Here is a 24,970-nt window from a genome sequence, read left to right as displayed (position 1 = left end):
GTGTAGTATGCAATTGTTAGTGATAATCCAAGCACTAACAGTATCTATCTTAATTAATTGTGATACTCATCCACTATTTTATTTTGAGTTAGATTTTTGTCATCCTATGAGTCCTGCAAATTTTAAAAATTTTTGCAACAACACATGCATGGCAACCCTAAGATCCTTTTCTGCTTTTCTGTATGCATTTTCCAGTCAGAAGGCCAAGTTGCTGAAGCTTGATTTAGGTGAATGCAGATTAGACCTACCCATCTTACAAAAACAATTTAAGGTCATTTCAGTGATGTGTTTTCTAGACTATGTGTGACTGCTTGGCTCTACCAAGTCATTATAGAAATCTCTTTTGGTTGAATCATTTGGATATTGCTTTACCCTTCTTTTCTTTTTCTTCCCCCCAATGTGAAAACTTTATATACTTGGCTTATAAGGGACATGAATCTGAAATTACCTGGCAAATAACCCAGAACACTTCCATAATATAAATGCAAGGTCAGGTGTACTGTAACTTGATAGTCATACTTTATTGTTCAAAATAGCCTTTTATGGAGGCAGAAGAAAAAAATGGAGTCCACAGTTTAATCAGATCACCTCAGCTACAATCTCCTCAGTTCACAAGTACCAGGAAAACATATGTAAAAAATCAACAAAAATTTTATTTTGATCCAGAAATTTTAGGTAAGTGAATAAATTATTAGGTATTACTTGGGTGGTAGAATTGCACGCATGAATATTAAAAGAAGTTCAATTCAGTCTAAAAAATATTTTTAAAGATTTTTTTTTTTTAATTTATTAATTTGACAGAGAGAAATCACAAGTAGACGGAGAGGCAGCCAGAGAGAGAAAGAGAGGGAAGCAGGCTCTCTGCTCAGCAGAGAGCCCGATGCGGGACTCGATCCCAGGACTCTGAGATCATGACCTGAGCCGAAGGCAGCGGCTTAACCCACTGAGCCACCCAGGCGCCCTAAAAAATATTTTTAAAAACTGTTTTTTATCATCATAATAAGTGATAGCTAACGATGTACATGACAAGCTTCTAAGTGAACTAGGTTTATTATTTCATTTATCTCCTCCAAAACTCTCTATGGTAGGAACTATTATCCCTGTTTTATGCATAAAATATTTTAAGAAACTAAGACCTAAAAAGTGTAGAGAATTGTGCATAAACTTGAAAATTTCTGAAATGGGTAAATCATAGTTCTTGATGTAGAGGATTTTCCAAATATTAGAGCGGAAAAGCACTAAAATAATATAGCAAGGCAAATTGTGTTATATAGGAGGAGAGAGGTAAGTACCCTGGGCTAAGGGGGAGGAGAGATCAGAGAAGGAGCAGGTTAGTTTGTAAATAAGTCCATATATAACACTGAGCACAAATATAGCAATATATGTGCTTTCAGATCCAGAACACATTCACGAAAGGTTTGAAGCTATTTTATCTGTCCTTCTTTCTGTGTTATTACCTGGTTTATTTACCCCTCTGGGCACAATTATTGGCCTGCCTTGGCATCATCACCAGAAAATGCAGTTGTATCTTCATGTGGCTGTGGTTGGGTCCCTAAAGTGAGCCTAAAGTTAACTGGTTCCATATCTGACCAGCTCCATCCGTATGGCAGGCAGCTACTAGCTCTAATAGTATCCCAGATTTTGTCCCGCAATGCTATTTTGCTTTGTTCTAAAGTCTGCAGCTATGATCATTCAAATTATATTTTAAATAATGAACCTAAATATATTATATAAATGTCAAATCACTATGTTTTACACCTGAAACTAAGACCGGATTGTATGTCAACTGTACCTCAATTAAAAATTAAGAAATACAAGAAAATAATGAATCTAAATACAAACTAAATTATCTTTACATGTGAATTTACCTGTGACTAGAAGATAGAGATAATTAAATGAACAGATATTTACTGAGGTGCTTACTCTGCACATAGCTCCCTGGTAAGCCCTCTGGAGAACTCAGAATCACCTGAGACAGACAGTCTGTTACTGAATCATATGTATTACAGCTCTATAGAATTTTCCCTGTCATCTGTTCTAATAGTGTTTTGAAATTAACTGCTTTGATTCCTTCTTCATCTGTGCTTACCTAAATGCTAGTCATTATTCCACACCCATCTTAAATTCTACCTCCTCAATAAAATCCAGATTTTCATAACCAGGTATGTGGACCTTCTCTTAACCACCCTATTAATATATACTCATTTATATAAGTTTATGTATATAAATATAAATTAACTCATTCAATGTGTCATGTGTGTGTAGTAGGTTACCTTGAGGCAACCTATTGATATCTTTGTCTTCTCTCTGTCATGATCACCTAACTTCCCATTTTCACTTTAGACTTTAAAGCTGTCAAGCCGTGTTCTGGATAAAATAAGTATTGGACAACTTGTTAGTCTCCTTTCCAACAACCTGAACAAATTTGATGAAGTACGTACCTACTGATTTAATCTTTTCTGCATTATTGTTATAACTCATACAAGCCCAAGGGTTTTCCTGGGTCAGTTAACGGTGATATGGGGTTAAGTTATATACATCCCTACCTTGCCCATTTCTGCCATTGATGGTTGTTAGCAGAGCACCATTCTGGTGTTTCATAGTACCACCCAATGCAAAGACATCTTAGCTCACTGTGTATTTAATAAAGTTTTTCAAAATTCAAGTTTTATCAGATCTTGTTTCCTTTTAATACTTTAAATCAGTATTTACTTTGGCTGAATATGATACTCTGAACAATTCTTGTTCAGTGCTCTCTTATTACACAAATAAATGCAAGGTCTTTGAGGGTAGACCGTGTAGTGTGTTTTATTTATCTTAGCATTCTCAGTATTTACAGATTGTTAAACCCACAGCAGGTGCTAAATAAGTTACTATTAAATTAAGCATGCATTTATTCTTAATATTTTGTCAGGTGATAGAGTTGATATACTGAGAGCCTTTGGAAACCCTTTTGCTCTTGCGTGTTTACACCATGGCTCTTGCATTAGTCAAATAGAAGTAAGTTATGAAAAATAAATCCCTGACATGATACTTAAGATAGTTCATCTTAAGCCCATTGAATAAAAATACACTGAAAGATGCAATGACTCGAAATTTGTTCCTTGGGAAATCCTAGTCTATTTGTAGAATGTTTAAGCACGTTGCTCTGTGAATGAATGCCTTGATGTTAGCATTTTGGGAACCATGATGTGTTTGATTATCTAAGTTCTCTGTGCTCACTCTCTCTCTCATCTAGGCTTGTTTGTCTGTCCAGCACTGGTTTTCACTGTGATTTTATTTTCCAGGGACTTGCACTGGCACATTTTGTGTGGATTGCTCCTTTACAAGTGACGCTCTTGATGGGGCTGCTCTGGGATTTGTTACAAGCCTCTGCCTTCTGTGGTCTTGCTTTCCTCATAGTCCTCGCCCTATTTCAAGCTGGGTTGGGGAGAATGATGATGAAGTACAGGTAGTAGCATTCTAGTTACATAGCTCAGAACAGTTTTAAATTAGATTTTCACAGTCTACTGTAGTAAATCCAGGACCACTCTATTTACTGAACCGGGATCTACTTACTGGGTGTCACTGAAAAGGAATTACTTTAATGGTGTAAATAATATTCCCGATATCAACAGGGCATTTTTTTGGTTTATCAGCCTATAGAATTTCTTTTTGAATATGTGAAGATTCAGTTCATTTGTATAGATCATAAGGTTTAGGTAGAAGGGATAATGTGGGACGGGACTGGAAGAGATTATGCTGAGTGAAATAAGTCAAGCAGAGAGAGTCAATTATCATATGGTTTCACTTATTTGTGGAGCATAACAAATAGCATGGAGGACATGGGGACTTAGAGTGGAGAAGGGAGTTGGGGGAAATTGGAAGGGGAGGTGAACCATGAGAGACTATGGACTCTGAAAAACAATCTGAGGGTTTTGAAGGGACGGGGGGTGGGAGGTTGGGGTACCAGGTGGTGGGTATTATAGAGGGCACGGATTGCATGGAGCACGGGGTGTGGTGCAAAAATAATGAATACTGTTATGCTGGAAATAAAAATAAAAAAATAAAAAAAAAATTAAAATGGAATATTAGCCATCAGAAAGGATGAATAACCACCCTTTACATCGATATGGATGGACTGGAAGGGATTATGCTAAGGGAAATAAGTCAAGCAGAGAAAGACAATTATCATATGGTTTCACTTATATGTAGAAGATAAAAAATAGGAAGTAGAACGACAGGAGAAGAGAGGGGAAACTGAGTGGGAAGAAATCATAGAGGGAGACAAACCATGAGAGACTGGACTCTGGGAAATAAACTGAGGGTTACAGAAGGGGGGAGTGGTGCTCTGTGTTATATGCAACTAAGCAATCATTGAACACTACATCAAAAACTAATGATGTACTATCTGTTGGCTAATTGGTAGAGTAATAATAATAAAAATCTAGTTCTGTCAAAAAAAAAAAAAAAAAAAAGAAGGGATAATGTGTATATGGGTGGGAATGCATGTTTTTGGATTGAGTTTCATAAGTTTTTCCTACTCTGGTTCATGGATCATCACACCAGAACCTTAGTTACTTTTTATTACAGAATGAATCAGTGATACCAGTGCCAGTGTATGATAGAGGACTTCTAGAGTTTATCAGCTAGAAGGTGATAGAATGTATACAAATTTTGGAGTCTGTTAGCTCTTGGCTTGAATTCCAAGTCACTCTGCCTCACTGAGTCTCTGGTTTTTCATCTTTACAATAGAGATAACCACTTTTCGTGGAGCACCATGAAGTGTCCTACACTGGGACAGTCTATGGAATGTGTCCAGTAGTGTCTGGTACATAGAGGGCATTTACTAGAAGATAGCTATTATTTTTGTTATCCTCTATCAGATAGTAAAATAAATATCCACCTGTTTAATAAGAAGTATGGCCTTAAAAAAAAAACTTTTGTAGTTCTTAGTGACAATTTGACTTGGTTTTACTAAGTATTTGATTGATTTACAGAGATCAGAGAGCTGGAAAGATCAACGAAAGACTCGTGATCACCTCAGAAATGATTGAAAATATCCAATCTGTTAAGGCATATTGCTGGGAGGAAGCAATGGAAAAAATGATTGAAAGCATAAGACAGTAAGTCCTTCTGATAATTTTAATATCATTAGCCAAAAATGTTTAATATTTTAAAAATGAGTATGTCACAGTGGACTTACTGACTTACTTCCAGTTCGTATTTGAAGTTTCTATCAATTGTTTTGAGTTATATCAATATTCATGCATCAATATTAAGTGGCATAAAGTCATTTTCATGGGCTGTACTTTTATGTAGTTGGTAAAGTGTGTTATTTTTCATTACAAGGATATGTATGCGTTATAGAAGAATTTCCTATATGTGTTTCTAGCTACTTATTATACTTGCTTGACTAAAATAATGATCATGATGCTGGAGGGTGATTGAAACCTTAAATGAAACTATCAGAGTCATAACTGTATAATTCTAAACCAAATAAGTGGTTTTCTGTTACTCCATTTCACTTAACTTCTGTTACGGCTCATAAAAATGAAAGAAACCCTTCTCTTCGGTTAAAATATCATATCATTGTTCTTCCTTAACCTAAGAGTAATAATGCAGGTAATATCCATAAATTGTGTTTCTAAAAGCCTCGTAATTGAGAGGTCAGCTGAAGCAACAAAGCCATCAGCTGAGATAGAATCAGTACTTGGCACCTGTCTCTAGTCTTGTTTCACCTCAGATATCTTCTCTTTCACTGATCAGTAAAGATTATATCCAGCAAAAAAGTACAGCCCAGATTGAGATATGATTCCTCTGACAGTTTGGGGCACAATATAAATTAGGACATTTCTGCAGCCGTGAGACCATTTTTTTTTTCAGTCAATGTCCATGTTCTACAAACTGCAGTTGAAAAGGATTCTAGGAGACTCAATGATAGACGTACTACTGTTGAAGACCAGATAATTTCAGGTCCTATAGCATGAGAGTTTCACAGAGAAAAAGTGTATAAGCAGAGTACCTTTTGGATGGTGTGAATATGGTTATGAGGAATTGGGGCTGCTGATACTGGTAGACAGTGCTAACTGAGCTGCAGGTGTGTGATTGGAACAACAAAAGAAATGCTGAAATATTAAGTCCTTTGCCATGTAAATAGAAAGAGTGAAAGAGTAAATATTTCCCAAACGTCATTGGTCACCTGTTTTTATTATGCCTTTCAAGACAAATCCAGGAAAGGAATTGTATTTTCTTTCCAGAAACATCCTTAAAGATCTTAGGGAGTTGTTTAGTCAGTTGAAGTTGTTTTTCTTATTAGCAGTTCTCCATCAGATTTATCCCCTTGGTCACTTCTGTGCCTGTAAGCACAGGCATACCAAGAAGGGGATGAGGAGTTGATCAGAAGATCCGGTTGTCTCAGACCTGAACTTAAACTCCTGGTCATTCTAGGTGTTGACTTTTCTTGACTTTGGTTTTTATTTTTCTTCCTCAAAAGATGAAATTCATCCTTTCTATTTCGTGTTTCTGTCTGACCAATTGTAATACCAAATGGTTGGTTGGAACGTGTATAATCTGGTTCCGTAATCTGGCATGAAATTGTTACCCAAAAAGGCTGGGAAGGGCTGACATAAATATGGGAAAACAAGAGTTGCTTGTACTCAAAAAAATAAAATGTGATATTCCGAAAGAAATTGCCAGGATATGCTTCGAAGGGGTGATTACCTCAGCCTGGGCCCCTGTTGAACTGGGCAGAGACTATGTAAAACTCCCTGGCAATTTGCTCCTTTACTGCTCTTCTGTAATAAAGCCACTTTCAAGTTCTTTTTTTTTTTTTTTTTTTAAATAAGAAACTGATAAAATATTTTTATGACTCATAAAGTACAAGTGATTTTATTGTGGAGAATACTGCTTTCTATAAGTGATCCCTATAAATGTTCTTGAGTCCAATATTCTTTTCTTGTCATACCACTCCTTCCATTTTCCTCAATGGTTTCTAACACATTTCAACAACAATTCTCATAAATTTGTGAACATTTTGGTGAATAGGGTTTTCTAGCATTTTATTAACATCAGCCTAGCCAATATTATTCTTTTTTTTTTCTTTTTTTTTTTTTTTTCTGTTGAAGATTAAGGATCCTAGGCAGATTCTTAGTGCCAGGCCCTCTGCTGTGTTCTCATTTATCATGGCAACGTCTCTGCCTGGGAGATTGTGTGTTTCTCTTGTACACATGTGGATGTATGTAAGATGGCATAGCTATCACTGACAGAACCAGGAGTCAAACCCCAATGAGATTCCAAAATACCAGTCTGCTTTCAGTGCCAAATGATTGAAATAAGAAGCCTTAGACCATATTAGAATGTGAATACTGTCTAGGTTGGGCACATGGAACTTAATTTTCTTAATCAGAGTGCTCAGGATTAGACTTTTTTTCAGACTAAAAAAAAAAAAAAAATTTTTTTCCCCCCTGAATTCTACCACTTGAGAATGAGAACTTCTCTGAATTTTACAAATGTGTGAAACTAGCCCCCAGAGGCCAGGCACAGCTCTTGTGTTGCTCTTCGCCACAGAACCCTCTGTTCTCTGTTCCTGGCTGCCTTTTTCCCAGCAAGAGCCGAAGAGGAGGATCATAACTGACTTTAATTTTTCTGGTCCTGGCAGAGTGCGGTGGAGGTTGAAGACAGCTTTGTTCTCTTATTACCAGCATCGGCACTCCCTATTTTCTGTCTGCTAGAGTACTGAATCCTCTTTGATATGTGTTAGAAAAAAAAAAAAAAAGTTCACATTTGCAGTTCAGACTAGAAGATCAGAAGTAAAAAATGATTGTTGCAGGGGCACCTGGCTGGCTCAGTCGGTGGAGTGTGTAATTCTTGATGGTGGGGTTCTGGGTTTGAGCCCCAGGATGGGTGTAGAGATTACTTAGAAATCAAATCTTTAAAAAGATGATTTTTGCAAGTAATTATACTAAGGTGAGAGAGAGGATAGAGTAGCTATTCTTTTCTAACTTTTCAAAAGCTACCTGCAACAGAATTGCTTGGGTTCTAGTTTAAAACATGGATTCTGGAAGCCTCTTGAAGACTCAGTCAGTATCTTTCAGTGGTGGGCCTGAGGCTAAATTTTAACAAGTTTCTCAGGTGATTTTCACCCATGCTAAGGTTTGAGAAACCACACCTTTGTTGCTTAGATGTTGTTTTCAGTGTTCCCCAAAGCCAAGCTAGAATTTCTAAAATGTTAAGAATCCATTAGGAAATCACAAAGGAAAAATCACATTTTCCTTTATAACTCTTACAATGTTGTCCTCATTTCCACACTTAACTGCTTGAAACACCAACCAACAAATAAAAAATTGGAATCAAAGTCTTACTAATCTTACAAACTAATAATGAAGTGATTAAAGATATTAACATATTGTTATCCTGACAATAGAAATAATAATTGAGATTATGAATTATAATATAAAAATAATGTTTACAGATATGATGTCCAAGACTCTGGTGCATTCATTACCATCCCACTCTCAGAGAAGGTAACTGAGGCCCAGGGAGATTAAATAACTTGCCCAAAATCACACAGCTCATATAGGGTGGTGCTAGGAACAGAACACAGACAGAAAGCCTTGAGAGCATCTGGTCAGGTTTTTACATTCCAAGATGCCTGGTATTTGAAAAGTTAATAAGAATCCCAAATTTTATATATGTTTTTTTATAGAACAGAACTGAAACTGACCCGGAAGGCAGCCTATGTGAGATACTTCAATAGCTCAGCCTTCTTCTTCTCAGGGTTCTTTGTGGTGTTTTTATCTGTGCTTCCCTATGCACTGATCAAAACAATCGTCCTCCGAAAAATATTCACAACCATCTCATTCTGCATCGTTTTGCGCATGGCAGTCACTCGGCAATTCCCCTGGGCTGTACAAACATGGTATGACTCTCTTGGAGCAATAAACAAAATACAGGTAATGTACTTAACATTGCATCGTATGCAATGATTTTAGAACAGTTTTGAACTTTTATAGCAAGCACACTCTCTGGAAATGAAGTCTTGGTCTTGGGCTGGTTCGATGCACAGGATTTCCTATCTTGATATCTATGTGTGGTCTAATGAGCCTTTGTGATGAAGCCCAATGAAATAAATGAAGGCCTGTGAGATTCTCTTAAATCAGAGAAGTTGAAGAAAATACTATTTCTGTATTCTGGAGAATTTTATTTAAGTAATCAACCAATAGATCAGTTCTAATGAACTTGGCGAATGTGCAAAAAATTGACCAGGAAGTTATAAAATATTCTAGCTAAAACTGAGAGTATTCACCTTAAACTTTTGAAAAAATTTTCAAAATACTTTCCAGAATGTAAGATAGATGAGAATGGCATTTTATGTCACACGCTGGCAATGCTGATGTAGCTGGTAGCTTGGAAGAGAAGTTCTAAAGCCCTCAGGTGATTATACCCAGTATATGGAAAGCTAATTGAATCACTAGCATGAATTTCTGTGTGGTTATAATTTTTATAATTAATGTGCAGATCAAAAATGTATTATTATACTTTTTTGATATTCATTTAAATATTTAACCAGGAAAAAAATCACTGTGATAGAAGGAAAAATGAGGGTGCAGCATGAGCCACTTTTAGGTCATTCTGCCATTATGTAATCTTGGCCAGACTTTGCCAGTGGTTGCCCATGGACCTAATTTTGGGCTTGAAACTGTTTCTACTTGATCTTTAAATTAAAAACAAACAACCTATTTGCATTAGTTGCGAGCATTTAAAAGTTGGGGGATGTTACATATACAATAAATTTTATCTTCAGCCTCTTTTGAAGAATTGGAATATGTAGGAACTGGGTCCTCTTTCCTTAAAAACTGTGGCAACTCCTCCCTCAAAGGGGACTGCCCTCTCCAGTTCTACACAGTCTCTACTCAGGCACCCTCCTTAAGTTTATCTTCTTGAAAATATGTGAGTTTGAGATCTCCGAGTTAGACTAATTGGAGAATGTAGTTTAAAACCATAGCAACCCTTGGACTAATCTTATTTCGTCTGTTAACCCTTCTCAAGTGAGAGAGAGAGAGAGAGAACATGAACATACATACAGACTCAAAGAGAGAACACCACAAAGACCTGGAGAGTCAGTGAACAGGAACACCGGCAGAGAAACAAAACAGAGAAGAGAGAAACCAAAACAGAAATAGTGAGTGAGAGAAGACTAGAGGAGAAAAAGCAAAAGTGAGGCAAGGAGCAGGCTGTCCTCTATACCTGCTGCAGTGAGAACTTCAGGATATAGCCACTTAATTCTTCCTGACACTCCCACCTTTCCTCATAGAACCCTGCCAATGTCTAATAAAGCCCTTCTTTTAGAGTCAAGGTTCTGATGCTTTCAAATCAGTTATATCAGATCTTCATACGTTTACGTAACCCAGAGAAGTGATGCTGTCGATGCTTCTAATAAGGAGGGTGCTGCAGATGTGAAGACGTTAGCTTTCTGTCTGTCCTAATGTTGAATTGAGGTACATTGGTGGGTAACTCAGGGAGGCCTTATAAATTTATCACTCAGGTTCATATGTAAGAATGGAAGGAAGAATCAGTTGTGTGTTACAATCTAATGCATAAAACCAGTTTTATAAAATAGCACACGTTTTAAAAGTGCCTTTCAAATGTAATAAATCCAGGTGCTTGGCAAATTAACTTTAGAACATTGTGAACAATTATTTTATTAAGAAGTAATTTCTAATATATTCAGTAATCTTTGTAAAATCCAAATACAGGATACAGAGCCATCAGAGTGTAAAATAGGTGTAATAATGCAGTAATGCTATTCTAGTTCTACAATATGTTTTTGCCTTCTTTTGTAAACAGGATTTCTTACAAAAGCAAGAGTATAAGACGTTGGAATATAACTTAACAACTACAGAAGTAGTGATGGAGAATGTAACAGCCTTCTGGGAGGAGGTCAGAATTCTTTCTTTAATTGTTTGCTCTGAATACTTCAACATTTTCTCCTTTGTGAATCTGGTTTTCATCCTAATAGACAAGAAAGTTAGAATGATAATTGAACTGGTAGCTCTGGGAGGGGAGCTGCTACTTTTCCTCGATCAATTACGATTGGGAAGTGATGCCAGCCTCATAGGTTTGGGAGCTCAGGAAGAGCAGGGAGTGAATTCTAGCTCTGCCATTTCTTCTGTGTGTAATCAATATCAAATTACTTGTGGAGAACTTGGTTCTCCAGCCATAAAATGAAATATTAATATTTCCCTTGCAACCAGTGCCTGGTTTCTTGCAAGTTTGTTGTGAAGCATGAAGCATGAAGTGCTCAGCAGAGTACCATGCACATAATAGTTCCTCAAGAAATGCTCCTTTCTGTTTTGTCATTTTCCTGTCCAGTGTGTTTGCAACATAGTGGTCTACATAAAGATGTTGGAAAGACACATGCCTGTGTTATTTTCTATTTTTACTTATTTCCATTCCCTCTTAAAAATTCTCTTATATATCTCCAAGTCAGAAAAATATTACCAAGGATATTCAGCCTCTCAAGAAGGAATATTTGATGATTGAGAACACCTATTGAGTTCCTATTATCATTTATATCTGTTGAGTAAAGAGAGGAGTTTATGAAACCACTATCCTATTTCTACATTTTCCAAAATATCTGAAACTGGTTTTATTTATATAAGCTGCTTGATAGCCAGGACTACACTTTACTTCATTTCTGAAGATACAGATTAGAGAATAATTCTTTATCTGCCTAGCAGAATTGTTTGTGGGAAAGTGTCATGTCAGAAAGGGATCAGATTGATTTTACTTCTTTGTTTTTAGGAGTTTCAAAGGCCATTCTAGGCATGAGGGAAAATAAGAAGTTTAACATTTCCCCCCACCCCCAATTTCAGACAAAATTGTTTCCCTGCTTGCTGTGAAAATCTTCCATTTCCCTCTTCTTCCATCTTGTAAAATAGGTGGCATGTTCAGAACCTTACTCTGAGCCAGGACCTAGGATAAGTGCTTTAAATGTGTTGTCTCATTTAATTCACTTAACATTCCTGTGACCTAAGTAATTTACTGATAACAAAATGGAAGCTAAGAAAAGTTAAGTGTCCTGCTTCAGCTCACACACCTGTCAGAAACTGAAGCCAGAATTTGGACCCAGAAGTCATAGTCTACAAGCCATTCACCTGACTGTTGCTTCCCATCTGGCTATATCCTTGTCCTTCAGTCTTTATCACCTGCCAAACTCCAGATACTTTTTGATCATATTTGCTCAGGATAGTGGTGCTTGTTTGCAAATGTTACACTCTGAAATCTTGTTCCCAGCCCAGAATTTCTTAACCGTTCAGCTCTGTCTCTAAATCCTACCTGTACTGTAGTCTTTCAGGTTCAAGGTTTCTAGTTTCTTCAGTGCTCCCTTTGGACCCTGCCTGTTTGAACATCTGCTTATTCCAAGACCAGTCATTTCAGTTCTTCTACGGCTCTCTCAATTCCACTTTCCTTCCACTGAATCCTTTGCTGCAAAACATTACTTTATGGACCTTGGTGAAGTAGGTGTTGGGAAAAATAACACACCTCCGTCATTTGTAAGCTTTACACTGCTCTTGTTTCAACCTCAGTGGGGCCTGTAAACCTTCTTGGGAAATCTTTTCATTTGTCTCTAGTTAATTTTCTTTACCATTTCCCCAGAAGCTATTCCAGATTTTTACCACTTTCCTGAATCCCTACTTCTCTCATTATCTGCATGGCCTTTCCTCCTACAAAACAGAAAGAAAGGAGAAGCCATTATCATGTATGAATTCTTCTAGCTTCCTGTTCACCTTTGGAATTATATGTTCCTCTTACCTTCATGTCTACGAGAAAGATAGATGTTTCCCCCTGCCCTTGACTGAACTATTACGACCTTGCTTCATCTTCTTAGAAGAGGAGGCCAGCAGTCCTCTCTCTAGAAGCTTCAATAACTTCTTTCAACTGACTCCTTTTCCCATTCAAATATTTTCCAGTTTTTAAAAAAAAAAGTCTTCTCTTGTTTTTGCCCACCCAGCTTCATCCTCCAAACCTTATTCCTCTCTCTGTCCCTGTGTTGCCACAACTGTTGTCATTTCCTCATCTTTCATGGGTTTCTCCCTACTGCAGTCTGGATTCTGCACTTGCCAACCCAAGAAAACAGTTCCTTTCTTCTTGAATTGATGACTTAGCTTTAGTGTAACCACTCTCTCCATATTATTTTATCCTCAGATCACAACTTCTATCTCTTCCCTGCTGCTTCCATGGTGATGGGCACTGGGTCCCACTTAGGTTTTCTTTTAGCATTTAATGCTCTCTCTGGGTGACTTCAAGCTCAGGGCCAACTGACAGCAATGTGCTGATGGTCTTAAAGGCAAATTTATGGCCCCAGCTTCTTTCATTACTTCTTACATATATTTTCTGAATTTCCTGCATGCTCCTCAAGCACTTTACATTCACCACTCACCAAACTTGACACACCTGCCTCTTCCAGTGTATTCGCTATTACCTTTGCTGGTGTCACCATTCACCCAGTTACCCAAGGGGCAAGTCCTTGGTGAATTATATATGATTCCATACTCAGTCCAAACCTGGCAATGGGTAGAATTACTACTTACTTATTAGGAAGCTGAAACTTAGTTTAAACAACTGGAACAAAGATAACTAATTAGGGAAGAGCTAAAAGGTCAGCCTGTTTCTCTGACTCCAAAACCCTTTGCCGCTCACCATACTGCTCCATATTTAAACAAAACAAAAAAGAATTACTGCTGCCTTACCATATATTGCTTTCACATGTATATGATCTCATTTGATATCCTCAACAGCACCAGACACTGAAGTTCAGTATGTTACAATGACTTGTTAACTATTAGCCAGATACATGAAAATATGTCACAAGAATGGGGTAAAAACAATATCATAAGCATTTCATGTACAACTAAGGGGACATGTAAGCATGGAAACTCTTCAGTCTCATTAGGGAGCAAATGAATAAAAGTGAGATCAATAGTGAGATTCCATTTTCAACTATAAAACCACACAAAAAAAGTTAAAACAAGTCTAAAACCAAAAATCAGTATTGTTAAGGGTTCTTGAAAATAAGCACCCCCATATAATTATTGATGAAAGAAAATTTAGAACTACAATTGAAAAGACTTGGACTTTCACATACCTTTTGCTCTGGAAACTCCACTTGTGGGAATTTATAACAAAAAAATGTGCTCTCCAATTTATAGCAAAGCACATGCAAATAGTTTATTCATACTCTTGGATACTATCTTACCACTAAAAATTAAATTAAACATAATATTTAATGGTATATGAAAATATTGATGACTTATTGTAAGTCAGAAAAAGGGGATCACCACCTTATTTTTTCTCAATTTTGTAGAAAAATTATGTATATTTTATTGAAATATAGTTGACATATTAGTTTTAGGTGTACAACATAGTGATTCAACAATTATGTACATTACAAAATGCTCACCATGCTAAGTTTAATAACCATCTGTCACCATACAAAGTTACTACAATAATATTGACTGTATTTGCTTTCCTGTACCCTTCATCCCTGGTTATATGTATATATTTATATATAAAATCATATATATTTATATATATAGGTAATAAAGTAGAGGGATTTTTTTCTTTTAATTTTTTTTTTAAAGATTTTATTTATTTATCTGACAGACAGAGATCACAAGTAGGCAGAGAGGCAGGCAGAGAGAGAGGAAGGGAAGCAGGCCCCCTGGTGAGCAGAGAGCCTGATGCGGGACTCAATCCCAGGACCCTGAGATCATGACCTGAGCCGAAGGCAGCAGCTTAACCCACTGAGCCACCCAGGCACCCTCTTTTAATATATTTTATTTATTCACTTGAGAGAGACAGAATTAGCAAGAACACAAGCAGGGGGAGGGGCAGAGGGAGAAGAAAAGCAAACTCCCTGCTGAGCAGGGAGGCTGATGCGGGGCTTGATCCCAAGACCCTGGGATTATGACTTGAGCTGAAGGCAGACGCCTAACCAACTGAGACACCCAGGCGTCCTGAGAAAGGGGAGGAATTTCAGTTGAAAGGTTAAGTATTGTTCCTTCACAGTGGTAGTACTACAAGTGATTTCTATTTGTTCTGCTTTTTTGTATTTTCCATTTGTCTTGCAATAAGCATTTTACTTCTGTAAATAGAAGCAAAGATTATTAGCTACAGAAGCCTCCCGTTGGTCCAAGTGCTTATTGGTTAAAAGTCCCACTTTCAGCAGACTGCATTGCCTTCAACAGGCTGCATTATCCTTCTTACCAAGCACATCTTTTGTCATTTTGTCACATAAATCTGACCTGGCCACTCACCATTTCCGAGACATATTCTGTTTTTTAAGCCTGAACCATTGTATATGCAGATTTGTCTTCCTGGAGCACCTATACCATTTATTTGTTGGTCTTGTGAGATCCCACTTCTATCCCTCCTCACTCAGCCTGCATGTCATTTAGTTGGTCGAGTTCCAGGCTGAGTTGCTTTCCCTCTGTAATGTACTCCTATAAAATTTGGTGTGATTTCCAGTTCTAGCACGAAGCGTGTTTCAGTATTAATATCTACTCATAGTTATTCTCCCATGTGGGATTTTTGAAGTGGTCTTTATTTTTTTTCTTAAGATTTTATTTATTTCAGGGCGCCTGGGTGGCTCAGTAGGTTAAGCCTCTGCCTTCGGCTCATGGCCTCTGCCCCTCTCTCTGCCTACTGGTGATCTCTGTCAAATTAAAAAAAAAGAAGAAGAAAAGAAAAGAAAGAAGATTTTATTTATTTATCTGCCAGAGATCACCATAGGCAGAGAGACAGGCAGAAAGAGCAAGGGGGAAGCAGGCTTCCTGCTGAACAGAGAGCCCAATGTGGGTCTTGATCCCAGGACCCCAAGATCATGACCTAAGCCGAAGGCAGAGGTTTAACCCATTGAGCCACCCAGGCGCCCCTGAAGTGGTCTTTAATACAGAGGTGATGGTCAATAAATATCTGTGAGGTAAATAAATAAATAAGGGAGGGCTCCCTGGTTGGCTCCTTTGGTTGATCATCTGACTCTTGGTTTTGGCTCAGGTCATGATCACAGGGTCCTGAGATTGAGCCCCGGGTCAGTCTCTATGCTCAATGGGGAGTCTGCTTGAGATTCTCTCTCCTTCTCCCTCTGTCCCTTCCTCTGCTCACACTTTCTGTTTCTAAAATAAATAAATAAATATTTAAAAAATTAATAACAAAATAACAAATGCCTTTGTCCTATTTTAAAAGGACTTTTTATTGTCTGCTTCTTAAAAGCTTTGCTTTTAGTTGTTTGATTACTAAGGGGGATGTTAGCTGTCCATATCATGAGAACTCAAAGCAGTGGTCTCCAAACTTCATGGCTTATATTTGACCTAAAGGAATTTTGGAATTCTATGACACATAATCTCTGACACATTGTGAAGCTGACATAAATTCTTATGTAGTTTTAAGTGGTGGCAAGACATGTAATTCCTGTTTATTACATATTGTCTAATCATGTTAAATGGATTTTTGTCAAAACTTTGGCATTATAGTTTGAGTGCATTTAGTTTATGGAAAATAAATCAATTTATGAAGTCAGTTCTCATTGTCAAGACTTCAGCTTGCTTTATATCAGAAAAATTATTACAACCTTACAATGCAAATAATTAATATGTACCAACTAAATTTATTAAATTATTAAAAATTAAGTTATCAAAGAATTAGTTAATTAAAATGCCGTATCCTGCCACTCATTTCTACAATCTTATTCTAATCTTGGTAAGACCCACAGGTTGCCTTCAGGTGAAATGAGATGTTTCCTCCTTCAGTATTCCTGGCTTTGTTTCTATGGGACCCTCTTTCATGAAAAAATTATTCTTCTGTGATCCCTTTCTGTGGTCCTAGAAGATTTTAGACTCCAGGAAGGACAGCACAAAAAGACTTAGGACTGAGGACAAACTCCTCTTCTGTGTCAAGTGAGACAAGTATGACTGTGAGCCGGAAAGTGGAAAAGAAGAAATGATAAACAGCAAGCGGATCTCAGGCAGATTGATTTTAGGAAGGAGTATATGGAATCAATTTCCTTAAGACTGTGTGCATGAGGATCCTCCTGATCGGTCTTTGGGGCTGGTTACTCTGGACTGAAGACTGCTCCCCTAAAGCTCTCCATGGGGCAATAGAGAAGCAGGGCACTTTTAAAAGGGAATTCCTTCCTCCCACTATTCTCCTGTAAGGGAACTCATCTGAATTATCTGGCAATCTTATCACATTTATACTTAATTACTACATAAATGCTTTACGCTTCTTAGAAGAAGGTGCCAGTGGCATGTTAGAATAGAGGTCAGATTGGGTTGTAAATCACTCTGGCCAATTTAGTCATTTCATCTCTGAGTCACAAAGTCTATCACTTTGAAAGAGGTGAATTGGAAAATCTACCTCCGATATTATTATTGTGCTGAGGATTAGATAACATTTATTTGCTCAGCCTATAGGAGAAGGTACATGTTTTCTTCAATATTAAATAAAGTTTAATTTAGGGGTGAGTGACAATCTAGGATATTGAGGTTATGTTTCTATTAAATGCTTTATTAAAAATTTCAGTGTTTCCCATCATGTACTCTAGAACTCATGTATATAATTACATGCTATAAAGTGTGGATCAGATGCCATGTGCTTTATGTGCTAATACATGAACCAAATACCTATTGTTTCAAAAATACCTATTGATAATACCTGAAAAACTTACCTTTGTATTTCTCTATATTTTTTTTCAGGGATTTGGGGAATTACTTGAGAAAGCAAAACAAAACAGTAACGACAGAAAAACTTCCAATGCTGATAACAGCCTTTTCTTCAGCAATTTCTCACTTCTCGGTGCTCCTGTCCTGAAAGATATCAGTTTCAAGATAGAAAGAGGACAGTTGTTGGCAGTTGCTGGATCTACTGGAGCAGGCAAGGTAATGTCTTCTATTTCTCATCATTGAGAACTGAATTTGGTATGCATTTCTTTCTTTTTCTAGTTTGTAGTGTAAGAGGATGTATTGGAGAAGTTCCAACATTGGTAATAGGAGAATTCTTGGATAGAGTGTCCCTTATAATGTAAATTATTCCACTGATAATATTCTTTAGTCTTTTTTTTCCGTTGTCTTATTTCCAGTGACTTTTTCTTCTGCATCTTTATGTGGTACATGGCACACAACACAGTGTTTTTTTTTTTCCACATGTTGATCTTTATATTTATTAAAAATGTTTTTCTTTTTTAAATTGGAACATAGTTGACAACCAGTGTTACCTTAATTTCAGAGGTACAATATAACGATTGAACACCTCTGTACATTACACTGTGCTCACAAATGTAGCTACCGTCTGTCACCACACAAAGCTATGCTAATATCACTGGATCTATTCCCTATGCCGTATCACACATCCATGGGGCTTCTTCATCCCATAACTGGAAGCCTGTATCTCCCACTCCTCTTTACTCATTTTGCCCATCTTCCCATACCTCTTCCCCTGGCAAACATCAGTTTGTTTGTATTTATGGGCATTTAAAATTTTTGTTTGTTTATTCTTTCTTTTGTTTTTTAGAGTTCACATATAAGTGAACACAGTGTCTTACACATGGTGGACATTCAGTAACTTTATTGAATAAATGAACTATTCATTTTTACCCATCTTTGGCATAGACATTTTTTCAGGGCTGGTCCAGGAAAATCATGGCATAGATTTTACCTCGGAACCACATAGGCAGAAGGTCCTTATTTGGTTGTTTTAGGATTTTAGGGAATGAACTCAGACTTGCTTAGGATTTATTATGAGGAAAAATTACTGACTAGGATAGCTTTTTGAAAGAAATACATAGGAATGTTGATTTATTCATTGCTGGTCAGCTTCCCAGTCCCTACCCCATCCCAACTTATATAAGTCAAGAATATTTAGAGATATGTCTGACAAAAATTAATAGGTTATAAAGCAAAAATAGCCGAAAGGTTAAACTCAAGGATGAAAGGGGAAGGAAGGAAGGAGCACTGAAGCTTTAAGATAAAAATGTATGTAAAAGTAGAAATTAAGAAACATTTTAAAAAGACATTAATATCTAACATGGGAAGAACGATATATTTGGAGAATTTAATTTGAAACTTGGGAAACAAAATGCTGCAGAAAATAGTGGTTAAATTTGGTGTCCATAATGCTACTAATGCAATTTGGTTGTTTCTCTCTCCAGTTATGTTTTTTACATGTGAGACAGGTTTTTTATTTTATTTATTTACTTATTTTTTTAGAAATAGGCCTTTTAAATATAGTAGTTGTAGTTGTATATTTTCTTCTTAGGAGAACTTGTTCCTCCTTTTAAGTATTATTTTTCCTTCTACTTCTTATATAGTATTAGTAGTAATTTTCACTATTAAAATAAAAAGATAACCATAGGAGGAGCTGTTCATCAGCAAAGTATCGATGATCTAAACAAGAATGTTTGCTGCTGAGAGGTAATTGTATTTCATGTAATTTTTAAAATTCTGTTTATATGCTTAGAGTTACTTTTTTGAAAGGTATACCAAAATAGATTTGGACTCAGAAATTACAAGACTTACCAACAATTAAATTTCAGGCAATTTTATTAAAAACTGATGAGCAGATAATTGCTGGCTGGAGTTGTATTTGCATCTTCTGAGAAGTAGCTCTGAAGACGGAGTCCAAGGAAAGCAGTGGTTCCTTCGGGATAAGTTTGAGGGTTTGGCAGCTCAGGCAAGGAGGAAGGCTTTTCATAGTATTAGGAATGGAGTATTTTATAATCTACCAGACAGAAGATCTAGCTAACATATAAGATTGAATAATTGCAAATATTAGCATTTGAAGTCAAATCCCATCTCACCCAGTTTGATATATCAAAAGCCCTCAAGATAACTGAATAATTCTTCTACTTGTGTGACTTAACCTAGTGTGTTTGCTGAGATTTTATAGCACAAAGGTATTCATCACAACATTGTTTGAATTAAAAAAAATCGGAGGGACCCCTAAATATCTGCTATTAAGGAATCGATGAGACAAATTTTAGTGTAGTGATAGAATGACATGTTATTCAGTCAGTAAAAAGGATGTTTAAAATGGTTGTGAAGGACACGTATTTATATATTGTTAAGAAAGAACAAGTTATAAAATATTATATACATAATTTGTGTTTTTAAAAGAATGTATATATATATGTGTGTGTCTGGAAGGACATTTATGGATCAAGTGGCTGTCTCTGAGATTTTGGGTATCTTTTGATGAGATCGGGCGTGTTCAGGGTGGTATGGCTGTAGACAATTTGGGGTATGTTTTGTATCTCTAGATTTTCCAAAGTTACAATAATTTATATCTATATTAATAATCTATATTATTTTCTTTAAACACTAAGGTCAGGTTTAATTTTATCCCTCTTGCCTTTTACAATTATCTAGACTCTAAGGGAACCATGTCTTCTTTACTCTGTATTCCAAGGAGTATCTTAGTGCTTGATACAAATTTATTTAATTGAACAATCTTTGGGAAAACAGATTTTTTGTTCTAACCCACATTAATTGTCTTTCATCTATGAGACCTCTGTGAATTGTTGTAATTAAGCAAAATTGGTATAAGAGTCTGCAGTACTGGGTACCCTTGACTGAAGGCTTGGTAAATAATTTTTATATATTTCATATATAATATAGTTATTTTAGTATTTGTATTATATCAATAAATATTAACATTAATATATCATATAATATAAATATATAATGTAAATATTATATGCATTTAACATAGATAGTAAGATCTTTTCCATTGTTTAGATTTATAAAGCTCATCTATGTAAGATATTGTTTCTAAAAATATTTAAAAATAACTATTCTTTCTAGATTTAATTTTTATACAGAAGGATTTTACATAGAAATAAAGTATTTTAGATTTTTCTTCATAATAATAAAAATTACAAAATATACTGAAATCTATAACATAAAGAGGTCTGTTACTTAATCCTGCCTTCTTCCTAATGTATATTAGGTGATATTATTATTTATTAAAACTTAATTGACAATTAAAAACTTTAGAAAATTAGGGGCACCTGGGTGGCTCAGTAGGTTAAAGCCTCTGCCTCCGGCTCAGGTCGTGATCTCAGGGTCCTGTGATCCAGCCCCCCATGGGGCTATCTGCTCAGCAGGGAGGCTGCTTCCTCCTCTCTCTCTCTCTGCCTGCCTCTCTGCCTACTTGTGATCTCTGTCTGTCAAATAAATAAACAGAATCTTTAAGAAAAAAAAAAAACTTTAGAAAATTAAAAGATATAAAAAGTTGAAATATTTCCCTTTCAGTCTGTTTCTGCTCAGTTTTCCACTTTTCACCAATCTCTCCCCCAACCCACGTGGCCAATTTTAATTTTTTGAATATATATATAAATAACTGCATAGTATTCTACTGTACAGGTGGATGTTATATGATGTAATGAATCATCAATTGATTGATTTTGGGGTTGTTTCCAGAGTTTTGCTAACCCAAAATGACACTGAATATCCTTGCACACATGTCATTTAGCACATCTGCAAGTGTATCAGTAGGATAGCTTCCTTGAAATGGTAAAGCATTTGTGTATTCATTGAGCTTCTATCCCTGAAGATTGCACTAATCTATGTGTGTACCATATGATCTATATAAAAGTGTGGATTTCATCGTAGCATCACCAGCAGATGATGTTATCTAATTTTTAATTCTTTTCCAGTCTTCCTATAGGGACGAGTGGCATATCCATGTATTTTTAATTTGGGTTTCTCTCCCTTTTTTTAAAAATTTGGGTTTCTCTTATTATGAATAAAGTACAATATCTTTTCATACGTTCAAAGGTCTCCTCTATTTTCATTTTTGGTGAAATAACTAGTCACATACTTGGTACATTTTTTAATGGATTTGCTTTCTTTTTCCTTTTGATTTTAGAATCATTTCTTTAGAGAGAAATTATTCTTTTGTGTGTTCTAAGTTGTAAAGTTTTACTTCAATTTTACACTCTTTTCCTTTAGCTTTCCATGCATAAGTTTTTTTAAAAAAGAGGTTTCATTTATCTTTTATTTCGTGACTTCCGGATTTTGAGTTATAGGAAGGCTTTCTTACTCTTTAGTGTTTTTTTTTTCCCCTTTAGGCATCCCCCAGTGTTTTCTTTAAGGACTTATTTTTGTACTTTTTCTTTGACCTATTTGGAATTCACCATGAATATAGTATGAGGTACAAACACAATTTTTTTGTTAGCCCTCTGGACACAGTCCATTGTCCAACACTGTTTATTGAATAATCCATCTTTCCCCACTGATTTTAGATGCCACCTTTATTGAATACTAATTCTTTTGTGCATTTGGATCTGGTTTGTAGTTTTATTTCTGTTCCATTGGTTTGTTTCTTATATAATAGTAATTCATTTTTCAAGTTATTGAGCCCTTATAATTTAATATAATGTATCATATTCTTAACTTATATCATTTAACAAATTTACTGAGTCTCTACTTTGTGCCAAGTATTAATCTAGGCCCTTAAGATATAGTAGTGAACAAAACCTACAACATATTCTCATCCCCATCTAAGGAACTCACATTTTATGGGAGACAAACAAACAAACAAAAAATAAGTATATGTAATAACACCTGATGGAAATTGCTATAAAGATAAAGCAGAGAAAAGAAGATTGGTGATGGGGTGCAATTTTAAATAGAGGAGATAGAGAAACCCTCACTGAAAGGTAACATTTGAGCAGAGACTTGAGGGAGGTGAGGGACAAGGTCATGTGGATTACCTGCAGAAGAGTCTTGCAGAGAGAGGGTGGAGAAAGCCTTGAAATAGAACTTAGCCTGTATGGTTCACAGAACAGCAAGGAGGTCAGTGGGGTTGGCACAGTCAGCCACAGAGGGTAGAGCCATCAGAGGAGTAAGGTGGGCTAGACCAGTACTTGGGCTTTTCTAAAAGAGCCTGAAAGATCTTACAAAGGGGCTTGTAAAGAGTAAGGCTTTTCTTTCTGAGGAAATGAGAGTCCATTGGAAGGTTTTAAGAGGAAAGTAATATGATTGGGCTTAGGTTTTGATGGGGGCGCTTTGAAAATAGGTTTTAGAGAGACAAGGGCAGAAGCAAGGGGAGCTTTGAAGCAGTTGGGAGTTTTTGGGCTAATTGGGCAGGAGATGATATTGGCTTAATCCAGGTAGTGATGGAAATAGTAATCAAATTCAGGACATATTTCTTTCTTTATTTATTTTTTCCTTCCTTCCTTCCTTGCTTCCTTTCTTCCTTCTTTCCTTCCTTTTTAAGATTTTATTTATTTATCTGACAGAGATCACAAGTAGGCAGAGAGAGAGGAGGAAGCAGGCTTCCCGCCCAGCAGAGAGCCTGATGTGGGTCTAGATCCCAGGACCCTGGGGTCGTGACCCGAGCCGAGCCACAGGCAGAGGCTTTAACCCACTGAGCCACCCAGGCACCACTCAGGACATGTTTCTAAGAAAGATACCAGAGAATTAGATTGAAGGTGGCATATGAAAAAAACGGAGATCAAGGATGAGTCCAAGGGTAACTGGAAGCTTGAAGGTACAATTACCTGAGAAGATTATGGAAGAAACTTATGCATTTAGTTTATAATGCATATTCAACATCCAAGTTGAGATGTTAGTTGGATATACAGGTCTGGTTTCAAGGGAATGGGGTCTGTCAGTGTAACAACTTGAGGTCAAATGAGATTCCGAAGGACAGAATATGGATAAAAAGGGAAAGGGGTCCACATGTGAGCCCAAGGACCTTCCAACTTTTAGAGGTGCGGGAGGTGTTTTGTCATAGAGATTATATTTATAATAACTTTATGTTAAATCTTCGGGGTTTTCTTTCCTTGATTCCCTAATGTGAGCTCTCATAAAGTTAATGTTTTTTCTTTCTCTGCTGCCTCCTTTTCTTCTATACCATTTTAGTCAGTCATATTATCTTTCTTTCTTTCTTTTCTTTTTTTTTTTTTTTAAGATTTTATTTATTTATTTGACAGAGATCACAAGTAGGCAGAGAAGCAGGCAGAGGTGGAGGGGAGCAGGATCCCCCCTGAGCAGAGAGCCAGATCCCAGGACCCTGAGATCATGATCTGAGCAGAAGGCAGAGGCTTAACCCACTGAACCAATCTGGCACCCTTGTGTTATCTTTCTTAATGCTTTATCTTTGTATTGTTAAATATGCTTATGCTTCTGTTACCCACTGTGTTACATTTACATGGTATCCTTTGACTTCCAGCTTTTCTTGATAAGGCAATCAGCAAATTTCCTTTATACTCTCTTTCCTTTGTTTTGTTTGTATTTTACTTAAAACTTTTCCTATTGTCAGGGCATATAACGTATTTAAATTATCTTCTTCAACTCTAATTCCCACATTAGTTTAAACTTTAGTTCACAGTCTTTTATATAAAGTCTTTGCTCACTGATAGTCCTTTTGGTGAGGCTTCTTCATTCATTTCTTGGATGAGTTTATCCTTGTTTCTTCAAGAAGGGCTCGTGGAAACAATATTATCTTTTTTTTTTTTTAACTCATCTCTTCTTTGTTAGATGAAGATCAAAATGAATCTACATTGTTGGTTTAAATAAATGGCCAGAATTTATTTAAATTCTAATAGCTGTGATTAAATAAATGAATGCAGTTAAATCACAAAGAACAGCACCCAGCATAGGCCGAGTATCAACAAATATTAGCTGGTATTTATCTTTCCCTGATGTTCTCCAAACCCATCCCAACGATCTGAATCAGTGGCTCCATCCCTGTGAACCTCTACTACAAACTTAACCACACTCCACTGTAATTGTCTCTTTTATTCCTCTTTGTATCTTTTGTGCATAGCAGCATATCCCGAATAAGAAGTGCTTAGTAAGTTTTGAATCAAATGAATTAATCTGGAATCCTTTAAAATCAGAACAGATATATCTACTTAGGATAATAGCCAGAGGCAGGTATATTCTGAGAATGATTTGATCAAGTGATTTAATTTAATAACCATGGT

At 36.4% G+C, this 24,970-nt stretch overlaps 1 protein-coding gene across 1 annotated transcript in view; it reads left to right on the top strand.

The window, feature by feature from the left end:
• The window catches only part of CFTR (CF transmembrane conductance regulator), a 168,956-nt gene that overhangs the window by 46,186 nt on the left and 97,800 nt on the right, over positions 1-24,970 (top strand). The window contains exons 5-10 of the mRNA XM_032304554.1: positions 2,344-2,433; positions 3,288-3,451; positions 4,980-5,105; positions 8,687-8,933; positions 10,828-10,920; positions 17,736-17,918. Coding sequence (XP_032160445.1) covers positions 2,344-2,433; positions 3,288-3,451; positions 4,980-5,105; positions 8,687-8,933; positions 10,828-10,920; positions 17,736-17,918 — 903 coding nt within the window. The remainder of the gene's footprint in view (positions 1-2,343; positions 2,434-3,287; positions 3,452-4,979; positions 5,106-8,686; positions 8,934-10,827; positions 10,921-17,735; positions 17,919-24,970) is intronic.

Source organism: Mustela erminea, chromosome 11 (genome assembly GCF_009829155.1).
Source record: "Mustela erminea isolate mMusErm1 chromosome 11, mMusErm1.Pri, whole genome shotgun sequence".
NCBI lineage: Eukaryota > Metazoa > Chordata > Mammalia > Carnivora > Mustelidae > Mustela > Mustela erminea.
The sequence above is the reverse complement of the archived record's forward strand: the minus strand, read 5'-3'. Positions and strand labels throughout refer to the sequence as shown.